The 17,695-nt window shown below is 33.6% G+C and overlaps 1 protein-coding gene across 2 annotated transcripts; it reads left to right on the top strand.

The window, feature by feature from the left end:
* Nucleotides 1-7,321: 7,321 nt before the first annotated feature.
* LOC115968093 (BTB/POZ domain and ankyrin repeat-containing protein NPR1-like) lies at nucleotides 7,322-13,503 on the top strand. 2 transcript variants are annotated; one of them, XM_031087325.1, is made up of 4 exons: nucleotides 7,322-8,603; nucleotides 9,874-10,627; nucleotides 11,467-11,664; nucleotides 12,787-13,021. In XM_031087325.1, the coding sequence occupies exons 1-4, from the start codon at nucleotides 8,025-8,027 to the stop codon at nucleotides 12,795-12,797; spliced, it is 1,542 nt and encodes a 513-aa protein (XP_030943185.1). In that variant the 5' UTR covers nucleotides 7,322-8,024; the 3' UTR covers nucleotides 12,798-13,021. The 2 variants fall into 2 exon arrangements, with proteins under 2 accessions (XP_030943185.1, XP_030943184.1); XM_031087324.1 differs by lacking the exon at nucleotides 12,787-13,021 and adding an exon at nucleotides 13,028-13,503 and having other exon boundaries at nucleotides 7,323-8,603.
* Nucleotides 13,504-17,695: the final 4,192 nt, after the last annotated feature.

Below are 17,695 nucleotides of genomic sequence, written 5' to 3' on the forward strand. Positions count from 1 at the left end.
ATATATATAATATATTTATCTATATATTTTAATTAAAAAAAAATTTAAGCACTTTTATTGTTCAATAAAATGTATTAAAAAGGCCTCCATTGTATCCTAAAATATAGAAGATTAAAAAGGGAAAAAACAAAAATAGTTAAACTTCAGCTAACAAAATTAAATTTTAGGAGACAAATTTAAGAGCATTCCCATCAGCTCTCTAAAAAAAAAATGTCATTTTGACACACCAAAAATCCACTTTATCATTTTAGCACATCATTTTATAACATACCATTTATCAGATATTCTATACTTCAATTCTATATATTAAAATAATATTTTCTATACATTAAAATAATATATTTACCCAAAACCCAGCAAATATACAAATGCACAGCCCAGTTGCCACCGGGTCCAACAGCCACCACTACAACCACCACCACAAACTACAACCACAATCACCGGATCCTCCAACAAAATTCAAATCCAAAAACCTCAACCAAAAAAAAAAAATAAATAAAAAAAAATAAAAAAAAACTCAAAATCTTCAACAAAACCCCAACCCAACAGATCAATCAATGACCAAACTCAACCAACCATCAGCGACGAGATCGGCGACAAGAGCTGTGGAGGACGACGGGCAAAGAATGGTGACTATGGAGGACGACAAGCAAAGATTGGCGACTACCCCTGGGCGAGCAGAGCTTCAGATTTGTGAGCTTCAATCAGCGAGCTCTGCTTCAGATCGGAATCGCCTTCTTAGGAAAAAAAAAAAAAGAGAGAGAGAAAGAGGCGCAGAGACGGAGAGATAAAAAAAATGAAACTGAGAAAGAAATAGGGAGCAACGAAGAGATGGAGACCAGAGAGGAGAGAGAGAGAGAGTTGTGTTGCAAACGAAGAGAGATGTGTTGGGAGGAGAGAGAAAAGTGAATAAAATAAGGAAAAAATTTATAGCACTGATGTCCGTACCGTCTCATATTTGAGACGGTACTGTAGCGGTGTGCCAAATTTTTTGGCATTTGGCACACCTCATGAGGGTCTATTTTTGATGTTTGGCACACCTGATGAGAGTGCTCTAAGCTCATTCTTGAAATATGCTAAAATCAAAATTAATACCAGACAAATTCATTAATAATACAATGTAATTGTCTTGAAATATGCTAAAATAGAGCCCATAAATCTCAGAAAATTTTTGGTCTTTAATCTCAGGAAAAAAAAAAAGAAAAAAGGCCCATAAATCAAATTTTAAAAAATCATTAATAAAAAAAAGGGCCAAACCAAACCTAAGAGAGAAAAATGTAGTCCTCTCTCATTATCTCTCTTCACTCTCCAAACCCAAAGAAAAAAGGTAGCCACTTCACCCACAAACAATCTGCCACCATCTTACTCAGATTTGCTGCCACATTGCCAACGCCTACGCCGTCCCTGATTTGCCTCGCCACTGCTTGATCTGGTATTTTCAACTCTCTTTCATTCACTGTGAGAGTGTGCGTTTACAGTGTTTTGATAGACTTCTTTCACTAAATTAGTGTGTGTGGGGGAGGGGGGGGGGTTATAGGGTTCGTTTGGATTGAACTTATTGTTGCTGAAATTGAAAACTGAAAATACTGTAGCAAAATAATTTTTAAATGTGTGAATAGTACCGTGTGATCCATTTTTAATATTTTTTAATACGTAAATAGTACTGTGAACAGTAATGAACAGTAATTTTTGTCTTGCACAGTGAACCATGTGAGATTACTGTTTACATACAGGGAAAAAAAAAGTACAAAACGTGAAATGTGAACGCAGGTTGCAGCTAAAACCAATCAGACACATAGAGGCCGTTTGGATTCAGCGTTTTCCGCTGAATCCAAGCTGCGTTTTCTGACATTTTTTTTTTTTTTTTTTTATTACTTTAGCCGCACAATTTGACTAAATCAACTGTGAACAGTGCATCGTGCACTGTTCACGGACCCACAAATTCCACTTTTCAGCAACTTTTTCATTAAAAATGGGTCCCACGATACTATTCACATATTTAAAAATTATTTTACTACAGTGTTTTCAGTTTCAGTTTTCAATTTCAGCAAAAATAAGCTCAATCCAAACGGACCCATAGTGTTTTGATACTTTATTTTTGAGTTTTGAGTCTTTGACTAGTTGACCGTCTCCTTCCGCATCTGTACTATTAAGTTTTTGTAGTGTTTGATATAAAGTATTGAGTTATGAGTTTTGTCTTTTGCACTTTTGAGTCTTTGACGGAAGTATGTGGGAGTGGTTGTTGCTACGTGGGTGGGTCAGTACCTTAAATGAAGAGTTGTAAAGAAAATATAAATTAATTTATTAAAATGTCTTGCAAATTCATAAAAAATCGTTAGAGTAAAAAAAATAAACTAATAAACTAAAGTATTCTAAGTATTCTAAGTAATACTAATTAAAGTATACCTAGGAGGGGTGGCCCAGTTGGGAGAGATCCTACATGCAAGCACAAGGTCCCTTATTCGAGTCGTGGCAGGTACCGTGTGGGAGGAGGGTTCCTAATTTGCATTGCGTCTCTCTTACTGGCTCTTTTGGGGTGTTAGGGTGAGATCTGTGACGTCTCGATCACAGTAATTATGGCTTAATCTAACATTTCCTAGCGTGAGGGGTGTCCTTATTAGGTCACGCCCTGGGGGGGTTAGTTACATATAGTCGCCCCTGTCCTCCCTTTTCGATTATCAAAAAAAAAATTTAAAGTACACTTGCAACAATAATTAATATGTTATTGTATTAGAAAAAAATATATCAAATAAATTTATAGTATTTTTTTAATAGATTTTGTATAATTTATATTTCTTATTGACCTCCTTGAACAAAAATCTTGGAGTCGTCACTAGTCTTGAGTAGGGAGACAGTTCAAGCAAGCTCTCCAGATAAATGTACGTACTTTCGGAGGTACGTTGAGTTTCTAGATGTGCTTCCATGCTGGCTGATCCAGATTTATTGAAGAGTGTTCCACCCAGTTTTGATTTGTTAGCTAAAGGGTGACCTGGTATGCAATTTGGACAGAAAACTCTTGAGACTTATTTTCCTTCCATACTAATACATCTTGAGAATGGAGATTGTGTAACGATATTGCCAATATTTCTGTGCATGTCCTGTGAGCGAAAGTGGTGAATATCTTACCCCGGTCCCATTGTCTCACAAACCCGCAAATCTTTTGATGCTTCGTTCAAGAATATTGGTGAATGGGATAGCCATGCGTGGGATGACACCCTAATGGTACTACCATCCCCTACCTTCCAACGTGAACCCTCCTTGATAATGTCTCTAACAGCTAACAGACTACGCCAAACAAAAGAAGGGTTATTACCCAATTCAGCCATCATGAAAGAATATCTTGAAAAATACCTTCCCTTGTAGACCTTATAGAACAAAGAATGGGTGTGGTGAATCAATCGCCAGGCTTGCTTGGCTAACATGACTAAGTTGAAAGCATAGAGGTCTCTAAAACCCATCTCTCCCTTTTGCTTCTGAGTGCACAACTTCTTCTAGTTAATCCAATGGACCTTCCTTTCATCATGGTTATGGCCCCACCAGTATTTGGCTAGCAATGAGTTTATGCTATCACAAGTAGACTTTGGCAATTTTAATAGACTCATGGAGTAGGGAATTGATTGTGTGACTATCTTGATTAGGATCTCACGCCCTATTTTTGAGGTAAAATTTTCCTTTAAGTTTTAATTGTTTAGAGTTTAGACTTTACCAGTGTTTATCTATTTTTATATTTTAAAATTCTCTTTGTGTGTTTGTGTTTCTTGCTTAATATGAGATACAAAATGAGTTTGATCATTCCTATTTGAGTTATGTTTAATCTATATCCTAGTCAGCACAAACAATAATAAACAAAATAATTCCTCAATACCAATTTTTTCATAGTGATAGTCTAATTGAAAAAAATCAACATATTCACAAATTTAATACAATAACCAAAACCAAAAATAAAAAATACACAAAAAGTTCATAATTGAAAATATAAAAAATAAAAATAAAAACTTATATAAGAAAATCAAGAACTTAAATGGGTGTCCATTGTTTTGCTACTTTATAGTAAATTTTCTTTGGCATAATATTTTGCGTGCATATTTAGAAGTAAAGAACAATAAGTAAGATTAATTTATTAGATTAAAATATAATCATAAGTTGCGTTTTGAAAAAATAAATAAATATAACAATGTGGAGTGTATTGTGTGGGATTTAATTTTAGGAATGACTTATTAGTTAAAAGGGATTGTATTGAAAAGCCATGGTTGAATATATATTAAGTTTTGAAAATTTTGATAATAGATATTTAGTTGGAATAAAATTTAAATTTCTAAAACTTAGATGATAACGCTTTATCTATATTAAATTATTTTTAAATCTTATCCTCTAGTCAAGAGCTTTGTAGTTTAATATCCTAATAAAATATTAATTTAATGAGATGTAACTTGAAGAAAAAATAAAAAGTAAAAAATGTGGGTTATGTGAGATTTAAGTTTAGAAATTATTTATAATAGACTTTTAGTTTGAATAGAATTTAAATTTTATTTAAATTATTGTTAAATCATGCCACTTAAGGGAAAAACAAAAAAACAAAAACAAAAATGTGGGTTGTGTGAGATTTAAGTTTAGAAAATTTTTATGATAGAATTTTAGTTTGAATAAAATTCAAATTTGTTTTAAATTATTGTTAAATTTTATCCCTTAGTCAAAACGATTTATATATATATATATATATATATATTAGAAAGAAATTGTGGGTTGTATTGTGAGATTTAGTTAAGAAATTTTTTTTATAAACTTTTAGTTTGAGTAGAATTTAAATTGTTGAAATTTAAATGATAAACTTTTACCTAAATTAAATAGTTGTTAAATATTATCCCTTAAATAAGGAAATTTATCCAAACGAAAAATATATAATTAATTTACTAATTAATAAGAGCTGCCACTTACACTCAAAAAAAAAAAAAAAAGAGCAACCACTTGGAGCAACCACGATTTCTAAGCCCAAATTTTATTATATAGTATATGATATGATTTGTTCTTCATCCCTAAACTTTAAAAAGTTCTTTTTTTCAACCTTAAACTTTTTTAAGAGTTTTGTTTTTTCAATAGTTTAGAGACAAAAGTATAGATAAAAAAATAACTTTTTTTTTCAATAATTTAAGGAAGAAAAAAAATATTTTTTTAAAGTTTAAGTATAGAAAGTGAAATATTTTCAATAGTTTAAGGATGAAAGACAAAATTTTCAATAGTTTAAAGATGAAAAACAAACTTTTTAAAGCCACACCAAAATAGTATTTTATCTTTTTAGTATTATCATAGATATAATGGCTTTGAACTTATAACCTCTTTTTATGATAAATTATTTTATATAACATTGTCAAGATAATGACTCTGAACTTAAGACCCTTTTTTCGTGATACGATATTTTGAACACAGTTTAGTTACAAGTTTAGTGTAACTATTAGTTACAATTTCACTCAATATTTTTTTATTTGATATAAATTTTGATAAATTCACAATTGAGTTACATTTTTTTTTTCTTACATCATTTATGCTTGTAAAATATCCAGAAGATTAAATATCAATAAGTATGTCATCAATCAAATGTTTAAATTTTAAATTTTTTATAATTGAAAATTATATATAAAAAATAAGTTTATGAATCAAATAGTAAGTAATATCCAATTGGTATAAAATTTGACATGTATGTTAAGGACATAAAAAACATGCAATCCAGACACTTTCAAAATATGTAGTCATGTTAGTTTTTTTAGTGAAAAAAATTGAAGCTATTTACTACAACCAAATTTGTGTCCTATTGTTTTATATCACATCATTAAGATATTAATTAATTTTTGAATAAAGTTTTTTTCCAAACTAGTTTGGAAAAAAGCTTTTCAAATTTTTCATACATCCTTTTTTCAGGTGTGTATTTTGAGAATCTAACTGGTAAATTTCATATTCCCTATGTGGGGCCCAATAATTTGTGGGCCAGGTCCATTTATTCGTGGGGTCCAAAGGCCCAAGCCGAGGAGAGTTATGGCCCAAACTCCATAATATAAGTACAAAATAGCCTAGGGATACAGCCGAGGACGATTCAGTCCTCGGCATGTCTGAGGTCTCACAGGAAGGAGGGACAAAAACGACATAGAGACAGCTTGAGGAAAAATCTAAAATATCTGTGTCAATAGAAAAGGGTACGCTGGGAAGTATAACGACCAGAGAAAGCTGCCCTTACTGCCATTCAATACTCTGCACCTGACAGAGCCATACTCTCAGGCTTTTACAACCACCCCCAACCACTCTGGATATGAGCTGATGGGACAAGTATCCGTTTTGGAATGTCGATCCTACACGTGGACGAAGGATAAAAAAACACAGGCTGGTATAAAAGGAAAGAAAAGCAATTCAAAGAAGAGGCTGGGAAAAATGGCCAAAAACCAGAGCCTCCCAGCCCGCCTCCAGGGGAAAGACTCTTAGGGCGAAGACGACTTAACCATGTATGGATATTACGGAAAACCCATCGTTTGACGACCAAGCCCTAGCCTTTCAAACCCACGCTCTACAAATGATATTGTTTGGGCCTTTTTAAGTGTGAACCCAATACTATTACGGTTCGCTACGAATCGTGTCCTTACACCCTATATTTTTAACCTGCATATCAAGTTTCGTTTAAATCGAATATTATTTATTATTCGATTAATAAATTTATTTTTTATACACAATTTTAGATCACAAAAATTTAAACTTTTAACATTCGTTTAATAACGTGACAAATGATCTTTGATATTTTTGAAATTTTGCAAGCATAAATATGAAATTCAATGATTAAATTTTTAAATTCACACTCAGAATAAAAATATATATATAATTTGAAAAGAAAAACCTTCGTTCTTAATTTTTTATATTCAACAAAAATTAAATATAAAATTAAAATCTAAAATCTCTTGTTCAAAAAGTAAAAAAGTTCAGCACCTGATGTTTAGTAAGAGAAGTCAAAAGAAAGATATATTCTTTGATTGTAGGCTTATATAATATGATTACATAGATTATAGACATAGAAAAAATGAGAAACAGTACCATGAGAGTGATGGGTTTGTAGGGTAGCCTGCTTTAACTTTCCATTTTCCAAGATGCCAAGACTTTGATGGGGGCGTTCCCATGAGGGTGACGCAGGCATGTTCGTCAGCAGAACCCAGCTGAGAAATCTGACGCCATGGATGTCGTCACCGACACGACTTCATCTTCCGAACGAAACACTCACACGTAGGAACATCAACCTTTGTATTACTGTTACTGTTGCTTACTTAACAAACCAAAAAAAACTATTACTTTTATTAACCAATCTAATCTCTCTCTCTCTCTCTCTCTCTCTCTCTCTTTTCTGACTCAAAAACTGTGTCTGATAGCGAAAACTGAAGCTTCCGTTTCAGTTGTCACGCTTTTGCTCTGTCTCTTCCTTCTTCAACTTAGGAAATTTCTCCACCCATTTCTCTCTGTATGTAAATATATACTATTATTACCATCTTCTTCTGTCCTTTCTCTTTTCTTGTTTTGCTTAGCTTGTGAAGTTAGTTGTTAATTTCATAGGATTTGATAGCATCAAAAAGCTTGATTTGGTTGTGTTGTAGTATAGTTTTTTGTTTTTTGATAATTATGCTTATTAGATGGTATTGGAAATTCAAACCAGATAGGATTTTAAATGCATAAAATCATAAGATTTTGTCCAGAAATGGATCCCCTTTGTGAATTTTGATTTGAAGCTTTTGTTCCAACTTTTTTAGTAGTAGTAGTAACTTCCAACTGTGGGAATTAATCAGTTGTTTGTTTCTATGAAGCCCATTTGAAAATTTTATAGCTTTATAGGCACATTTGTATTGCTTTCTCCCAATTTTTCTTTTACATTTTTGGACAGACACAACTCACAAGATCTTAACAGAGAGAAAATAAATTATAATTAGTAAGTTATATGATCATATTATAAATATATAGTGATTTGTATAAAAGGGAAGTAGTATAATTATTAGTAATAATCAATGGCCAATCATTCCACTGAACCATCTTCCTCTTTGAGCTTTACTTCATCTTCCCATTTATCAAATGGTTCATACAGCTACAGGCAGGCTAATAAATCATCCTCCTCCTCTGGTGTTGAATTGGGCCCTCCTGGTCCTCCTCCTCCTGCTAATCTGGAAGTGATTAGTCTAAACAAGCTGAGCTCTAATCTGGAGCAACTCTTGGTTGATCCAAGTTGTGATTATAGCGATGCGGTTTTCATTGTTGAGGGAACTCCAGTTGGTGTTCACCGATGTATTTTGGCTGCTAGAAGTAAGTTTTTTCTTGATCTGTTTCAGAAACAGGTTGAGTCTTTGGATGGGAAACCCAAGTACTTGATCAATGATTTGTTGCCTTATGGCAAAGTTGGGTACGAGGCATTCCTGGTTTTCTTGAGCTATTTGTATACTGCCAAGCTCAAGCCTTCTCCAATGGAGGTCTCTACTTGTGTTGACAATGTTTGCATCCATGATGCGTGCAGACCCGCCATTCATTTCGCTGTCCAATTGATGTATGCCTCTTCCATTTTTCAGATACCAGAGCTGGTTTCACTTTTTCAGGTTAGAGTCAACTACTTATTAATCAAAATTAACCAACTCATCATGTCAACTTCTTTTTTCCCCTGAATTTTGACAGTTAGTAGCATAAAGCATATGCCTTTTAACTCTTTGTTGTGGTGTGAGTGCGACAACTATGGTGGTGGATTTAGTGACTGCTCAACTTCTATTTTGGTATCATATCATTTCTTTATATGGTTTTGTGCTGAATGTTGATAATTACACATTGTTGCTGATTGGGTCTTCAACCCCTTTGAGCTACAATTTCCATTAGCCTAAAGTGGAAAGGGGAATTCAATGCTATTTTTCCCTTTGGACTTTTTAATTGGACCCAACATGGATTCAGCAACCCAATTTTATAAACTGAATATTGAATAAGCTACCTGATGTTTAGGCTGATGGTGTGGAGAAACTAATCCATCTCAAACTTGAAACTAAGAATCTTTGTATAAGACTTTATGCTATGTGTCTGGATGCAGGGTGACTTGTTTATAAAGTAATTAAACATTTTTATTTTGGAGGTGCTGGACTGTGATCTAATTTTATAAAGAAAATCATCCATTTAAATTAAAACACTGATGAACAACTTTGAAGATGCAAATGAATAGCTAATAATAAGATCCTACAAGCTTTTCTTTTCTTTTTTTGGGTAAGTTACACATGGTCCCAAGTGGGTTTTGAGCCCACAAACTTTCCCTCTATCTTGCTTTTACGATGGGAGAAGGTGCCATTTGAGCTAGCTCTCATTGGCTATGTTCCTGACAGTGGTGTATGGATTATAAATTTGTTTCTAAGTAAAATTTATTTGCACTTATGGTTCTTCTCATTTATCAGTGGAAGAAATATCCTACCAAAATTGATGTGTAGTCATAAAAGAGTGATGAAAAGTATGTGAGATAAATGGGAATCTCCCTTTCCTAGGGAATTGCTTAAATTAGTTATTCTATACTTATTTGGTTGACAACCACGTTGTTTTCAGCTAGTACTATCATTAATTCTCTCCCTTTGAAAAATACTCTTAGGCTTTCTGCTATTATACTTAAAAATTTAAAGATTTAAACTTTTTGGAATTGAATACAGCATTATTATCAATTTCACATTCTTTATTATTCATAATATGATGCCATTACATTTAGATGATTGATCGTGATTAAAAAAAAAAAAAAAAAAAGCTTAAGTTTAGGCTATTTCTTTCCAATTGTTTCATCTGTAATTTAGGCTTTCATCAGAGTATATGAAGATTATTCTAAATGGATTATCTACACTTTTGCAGCGGCGCCTTCTAAACTTCGTTGGGAAGGCTCTTGTTGAAGATGTAATCCCAATTCTTGTAGTTGCTTTCCATTGTCAATTGAGTCAACTTGTCACTGAATGTGTTGATAGAGTAGCTCGATCAGATCTTGACAGCATCTCTCTCGAGAAAGAGCTCCCTCATGAAATTGCAGAGAACATCAAATTGCTTCGTCTCAAGTCTCGGAGTGATGATGAACATAACATGGAAGCTGTGGACCCGTTGCGTGAAAAGGGAATCAGGAGAATTCACAAAGCATTAGACTCTGATGATGTTGAATTGGTGAAACTTCTCCTGACTGAATCTGATATAACCTTAGACGAAGCCTATGCTCTCCATTATGCCGTAGCCTACTGTGATCCAAAGGTTGTGACTGACGTCCTTGGTCTGGGTTTGGCCAATGTCAACCTTCGAAATCATCGGGGTTATACAGTACTTCACATAGCTGCAATGCGTAAGGAGCCATCAATAATAGTATCTCTTCTGACCAAAGGGGCTTGTGCATTAGATTTGGCATTTGATTGTCAGAGTGCTGTTAGTATTTGCCGGAGGTTGACAAGGCCCAAGGATTATCATGCAAAAACGGAGCAGGGACAGGAAGCAAACAAAGACAGGATATGCATTGATGTTCTAGAGAGAGAAATGCGAAGGAATCCAATGGCTGGGGATGCTTCTGTTTCTTCCCAAACAGCTGCTGATGATCTGCACATGAAGTTGCTATACCTGGAAAACCGAGGTATTGTTCTGCAGATGGTAATCTTGGATTCTCCCCTTCCTCTGAAATTATATTTAGCTTTCTCCAAGGAGTCTAAAAATTTTAAAGTTCATTCTTTTTATACTTATGATTAATTTTTATATTATAATCTGTTACTCTGTTTGTCATGTTGGACTTAATGTGAATCTCTTTTTTGATATTTGAAGATATTGAACAATAATTTTCAACGTAGACTTCATGATACTTATACATATGGTTGTCCATAACCGTTCCATATTACTTTTGCTATTACCTACTGCATGCATCAGCAATCGATCAAGTCATGATTGACATTTCTCTTAATTTGAATCCTTAAATGACTGCTGAAGTTGGTTAATACATGATATATTAATTAACATATTGACATATAGTGTTTGTGTAAAACAAGAAAATCTTACATGGGTAAGAAGTTTTGTTGTCCTTTTCCTGGTGGTAGTACTTCAGAAAAATTTTAATTAACTAGTCTTAGACAATATTTCTGGATTCATATCCTTGAGGTATGGCTGAAGGTATACTGTGACTTCTGCCATTTTGGGGGGCTTTAGGATTATATGTACATAATTACTGGCTGAGCTGAAGGTAATAAACTACTATTAGATTAGCAGTTGACAAGAATTCAAGCAATTGGTGTGCATGTAGGGTAATGGAACCTTCAACTTATGATGTTCCACCCAATTTGTGTGGGCTATTGAATTCTTCTTTTTTGTTGGCAATGGAAAAGTACCTGGTGAAAATGTGCATACACTCATCAATATTATTACATTCATGCAAAGGTGAATCCTAAGAGTAAGTGGCACTTATCAAATATTAAAAAATTGCAGTGGCATTTGCACGATTGTTATTCCCTACCGAAGCAAAGCTAGCCATGGACATTGCAAATGCTGAGACAACATCTGAGTTTTCTGGTCTTTCTGCATCAAAAGGTTCAAGTGGGAATTTGAGGGAGGTTGATTTGAATGAGACTCCCATTATGCAGAACAAGAGACTGCGCTCCCGGTTGGAAGCCCTTATGAAAACAGGTAATTGCAAGCTTTTGAGTCTCCTGTATATTTGTATGCCCTATCTTCTTTTGTTCTAATGAATTGCAGCCTATTGGATAATCCTCTTTTTTTGGCTCAATGAAATCATTGTTATCAAATTTCTGCCCAAGTGAGTAGTCTAGCAAACCTAGATTTCTGCCCTAGATTTTTATTTATTTATTTCTACCCAAGTGAGCAGTCATCTGGTAATTTGATTGGAAAAGGTTTATTTTATAGGGTAGGGAAATTTTCTCTCAGCTAGGTGCCTTCATATATCTCATGTCAGGTGGTCACCTAGCATTGTAAGATGGTAAAGGCAGCAGATTAATGTATATTTTGTAAGATGGTAAAGAGAACAGATTAATGTATATTGCAGCTTTTCTAGTAGTTTAGGATTAATTAGATAATAAGTAAAGTACGGTAAATTATGTTTAAATCATGTTTTTTATGTTTCATTTAAAGGTCAATGTTAATGAAAAACTAAATGTGTGTGTGTGTACATATATATAACTGGATCCTACCTTGAGTAAAAGATTGTTAATGTTCTCTCAGCTATCTGTTTGATTTAGTACATGATTTCTCTGATGAAATTTTAGACTTTAGTCAATCCTTTTGTGGTATTGTCTTTAATTTAGTTGATCTGTTGGTTAATTGAAATTGTGTTCTGTATTCATATGACAAAACTTTAATACCTGTCTTAGTTTGGATGGATTTTGATCACATATGTGTAGTATTCTCTCACCTTTTATTCCATCATCTCATGCTTATTTGTCTGTTTTAATGGCTGTGCTATTATTATGTTTTGAAAGAAATGTTTTTTAATTTTGTGTCATTCTGTTTTAATGGCTGTGCTTATTATTATTATTATTATTATTTTTTTTTTTTTTGGGGGGGGGGGGGGGGGGGGAGGGGAGGAGTAGATGAAGGCGTTATTGTGAACCCTAAGCCAATCCCAGAAGGAGTACTTTTGTTGTTGTTATTTGAACTTACAACAATTATGCAAACATGTTATGACAGAATATCCTGAGTTGTTTGAGGCTTTAAGCACTTTGTTTTCCAATAGGATCATGAATCCTTCGTTTTTAATATTTTTGGTTCAATGAACTCTTCAAGAACATGCAGATCTAGGATGACAGACTATTCCACATTCGTTTCTCGATCCAAAGGCAACTTAGGCTTGGCTTATTTATCAAAGCAGCACATCCTGAGGAAATATAGAAGTCAGAGTTTTTGGAATGAGCAATTGCACTTTCTGAGTTTTTGCAAAGATTAATTACAACTGAAATAATTTATGGTCTGGTATGTAAAAAGGTTCTTTTTCTTAATTACTCTTGTTGAAGCTTTGTGGTTGCCATGTTGACAGTGGAGATGGGTCGACGCTATTTTCCTCATTGCTCAGACGTGCTGGATAAGTTCATGGAGGACGACCTACCCGATTTGTTTTACCTGGAGAGGGGCTCCCAAGATGAGCAGAGAATCAAGAGGAGGCGCTTCATGGAGCTGAAAGAGGATGTTCAAAAGGCATTTAATAAGGACAAGGCTGAGTTCAATCGCTCTAGATTGTCTTCCTCTTCATCCTCAACTTCTCACAAATATGGTGTGAATTATAAGGTTCAGAAATTGTGATGGCATGTAAATTTTGTCTAAATAAGCTTGATGATAATTTGCAAATTCTTTTGAGAAAGATTCTGGTGAGAACCTCATAAATTTTGGCTCCTATTGTATGTAAAATCCTGCAAAGGAGCATACTCTGTTGTAGCATTAAGTTAGCAGAAATATTCTACTTCTGAATTTTGTAGAAAATGATGGTCTTATCAGCTAGGAGGCTCTTTGAAGAAAGAGAATTGTAACTATTTTTATGGGGGGGGTGGGGGGTGGGGGGTTGTTTATATTTTATGGAATGTTAGGTTGAACACAAGTTGAGCTGAGTGGAGCCAAGTAAAAATTTAGGATTAGTTTATTTGATTTAATTTTGAACATAGCTTTAGCTCATCAATAAATTAGACTTACATGTTCAAGTTTGATTAACTTATTCTATCATTAATAAAAGTTTTTATCCATTCATAAATCAATGTCGATAATTAATAATTATATTTAGTTGAAATTATATGATTTGAGTAAATTAAAGAGAATCAGCGTAGCATTTCATTCCAATTTGTTCATTTTGGGCCACTTTAGTTGTTCGGTTTAGTTTAGTCCATTCTATCAATTTCGGTCTATGTAGTCCACTTTGATGAAAGCAAATTCGCATTGTATCTGGATTTTGGTCTCCTTATTTTCCTAACAATACAATTAACTAAATCCAACACTGGTAATTTAGTATTTCTCCTATTCTATTTATTTATCTTTTGTCTCTTCCTCTCCTGAAAATTAAAACCAATTGATTGTATTCAACCAGGAATTATTCTCATGTTTCTTCTTCTTCTTAGCAGCGTTTAACGCTTTCCCATCTTTCCAACTATCCGATTCAACTTAACATTACTACTCATCCTTTTTCTTATCTCAAGCGCAACTAGTTCGTCCACCTTGGAATTTTCACAGCTTTTAACCTTTAATTTTTTAAGCTAAGCTTGCAATGGTTGAGAAGAACACATGAATGAAACTTATCTGAATATCACCAACGTGGTGTGAGGCAGCATTTGTTGGAGGTTCATCAAAGGTGTTGAGGTTTCAAGAGAGAGAGGTCCATCTATATAAATTCTTAGTTCAATCCATGTTTTTTCCACACAAAAAGTTAATTACTCTTTCTCTCTCCCTTCATAAATATATATATATATGTGTGTGTGTGTGTTTTGATGGATTTTTAATTCAATCTTGCGTCTTTACTTTTAAAGCACTCACATCAATGAGTCTAAAATAGAAAAAGTGGCAAGATTTAAACATTTTGACCCAAACGTTACCCACATTAGAGCATCCACAGCAGTAGAGCTAAAAATTTAGCTTTTTAGCTCCACCAAAAGTTACTTTATCTATTTTACCTATACATATGCTGTAGTAGTGGATCAATTTTAGCTTTCAACACAATAAAATAATATAAACATCACAATAAAATAATATAATTACTACAATAAAATAATATATCCCACTACCGAAAAACATCCACAGCACCAACCACCTCTACCATCAGCCACACCCACAACCACCACCACCACCACCACCACCACCACCATTCATCAACCAGAGAAACCCAGCCACCATTCATCAACTATCAACAAACCCCATTCATCAACCATCAATAAAATCAAAACTCATTCATCAAAATAAAAATAGAACCCATCATCAACCATCAAATTAGCCAAAAGCCACCACGAAACCAGAGAAACCCAGCCACCATTCATCAACCATCAACAAACCCCATTCATCAACCATCAACAAAATCAAAACTCATTCATCAAAATAAAAATAGAACCCATCAACATAAAAGCCAATCACGGCGACAATGCTGTTTTGTCAATCACGACGACAAAATCAAAACCCAGCATCGACGATCATGGGTCTTGGTGTTTGAGATGGAGAAAGATTGAGAGACAGAGTAGAAGAAAAATGAGATAGCAAAGATCAATTAGCATTGTCGGCGTTGGGCAGGGGCTTAGGTCGGTGTTGTCGGCGCTAGGCAGGGGTTTGGGTTGGCGGTGAGTGGAGGAATTGAAGCTTGCAACGGGAAGAAATGAAGAGTGTGAGGATCGACTGAGGGGAGAGAGGATCAATTGGTAGAAATGGGGAAGGAGGAGAAAGGAAAAAAAAAATTCTAATCATAGTGTGAATACAAAATAAAAATAAATTTTTTTTTTAACCTTTGAGCTATAGTGCACATCTAAAGATAGATGTGCATTGTAGCTAAGAAGCAAAAAATTTTGCTTATAGCTCCACTGCTGTTAGTGCTTTTAGTAGGTGTATAAATGTGTAAATATACAATCTTGCTATAGTAACTATGCATATATCCATTGTCATTGTTCATGTGTAAATTCTTTTTTAATTCTTTTTTTCTATCTCTTCATAGCAAACCTCCTTCCCTTTGTCTTACTCTTCTCCTTTATCTTCTGACAACAAAACCACCCATGGCCCTGCCTTAACCAGTGATCAAGCAATACCACCCAAATACAAAAAACCTCAAAACTAAAATTAGCAATAACCCATCATAGAACTAGATGAAATCAAAACCCAAAATTAACAAAAAGCCAGATGAAATCAAGTGAGGACCATGGCAGTGTGACGCCAAGGACTCAAGATTGGAGATGGCGGTGGTGGGTTGCTACAATTAGGGCTTGCTTGGGTTGTTGGTGGTGGTGTGATGATGGTGGCGGTGAGGTTGGGTCAAGTTTGAGATGCTACTAAGAAGAAGAAGAAGAAGAGTAGTGGTGGCAGTGGTGGTTGAGAGAAAGGTGACAGAGAGAGAGGTTTAGGATGAAAGAGTGGTGAGAAGTGAGAGGCAAGGATGAGAGAGAGGTCAGGAATGAGTTTTAGATTTGAGAGGTGAGAGAGACTAAGGGTCCGTTTGGATACAGCTGAAAACTGAAAATACTGTAGCAAAATAATTTTTAAATATGTAAATAGTACCGTGGGACCCATTTTTAATGAAAAAGTTGTTGAAAAGTGATGTTTGTGGGTCCCGTGAATAGTACACGGGTGAACTATTCATGCTAAAAAGTCAACAAAATCGGGTCAAAAAAAAAAAAAAACTGAAAACGCAAGAAACGCCAATGCAGGAAACACAATCCAAACCGCACCTAAGTATGTGTTTGGATCCGTGTCCATGTCTACTGCGTTTACGTTTTCAGCTTCTTTTTTTTTTTTTTTTTTTAGCTATAAAGTTTGACTTTTCCACCCATCACGTTTCAGATTTTCTCCTCCAAAGTGCACTGTTCACGCACTGTTCATGGGACCCACAAGCACTTTATTCAAAAAAAATATTAAAAATGGGTCCCACGATATTATTTACACATTTAAAAATTGTTTTGTTCTAGTATTTTCAGTTTTCAGTTTTCAGCAAAATAAGTTGTATCAAAACGGACTTTTAAGTGTTAGTTTAAGAATAGCTTATTTAACTTTTTATTGAAACTTTGCTAAAGCATACTTGTACCTTAAAAAAGTGGGAAAAAAATTGAGGTTTTAAAATCTGCACATCTATATATATCTAAAAGATGAAGCGTAGTATTTATTTTTACCACGCTCCTATTGAGCCACCTCATCGTCATGTCATTAGCCACATAATTAGTCTTTTTCATATTTCTTTTTTACCTTTAATTTTTTTACAATATTAAATATATTAGTTTTACAAATTCATCTTAGGCGATTTTAACTTTACATATTCATCTACTTTAATTTTGATGCTATAATCTATATAATAAATAAATGGAAAATCAAACAAAAGTATTATCTATATATATTCATTTTGGGCGGTTTTAACTGTACATATTATTTTGCCTTTTCATTTTTCTTTATTTTGGCTTTTCTTATTCCCATCATCTTACTATAAATTTGCCACTCTCTCCCATTCTATGCATATTTTTTCTATACAAAAAAGGTTATTTCTCTCTCTCTCAATTTTTTTTTTCATTTTTTTGTTGGATTTTTTTTTTTTCTGTATCTCTACCTTATATTGATGAATATATATATATATATATATATATATTTTTTTTTTTTTAGAATTCTACTTTTTAAAAAATTTCTATAAAAAATTTTCACGGCCAATAGAAGGATCTCCAACTAGAGATTCATTCCCTTATTGTCCTATTACTAACTAATTCATATGTGTTCCTTGATGCAAGTATTTTTTTTTTATCATTTTATTTACAATACTAAATACTTTTAATGAATGGTGTTTGATGTTGATCTGAATTGGGCAAAATCATATTATAATATGTCATATTTTGTATTGTTGTCATATTTTAGTTTATTTGGAAAACAACAGAATAATTTGGATAAGTTAATGAAGAACAATTATTGTAGTTGAAGAAAATGGTATTTGTGTAGTTTCTTTTCATTGTTTGTAAATATTATGTTTAATATATTAGCGGCAAATTGTTATGTC

This window comes from Quercus lobata, chromosome 11, assembly GCF_001633185.2.
Source record: "Quercus lobata isolate SW786 chromosome 11, ValleyOak3.0 Primary Assembly, whole genome shotgun sequence".
In the NCBI taxonomy this organism is placed as follows: Eukaryota; Viridiplantae; Streptophyta; class Magnoliopsida; order Fagales; family Fagaceae; genus Quercus; species Quercus lobata.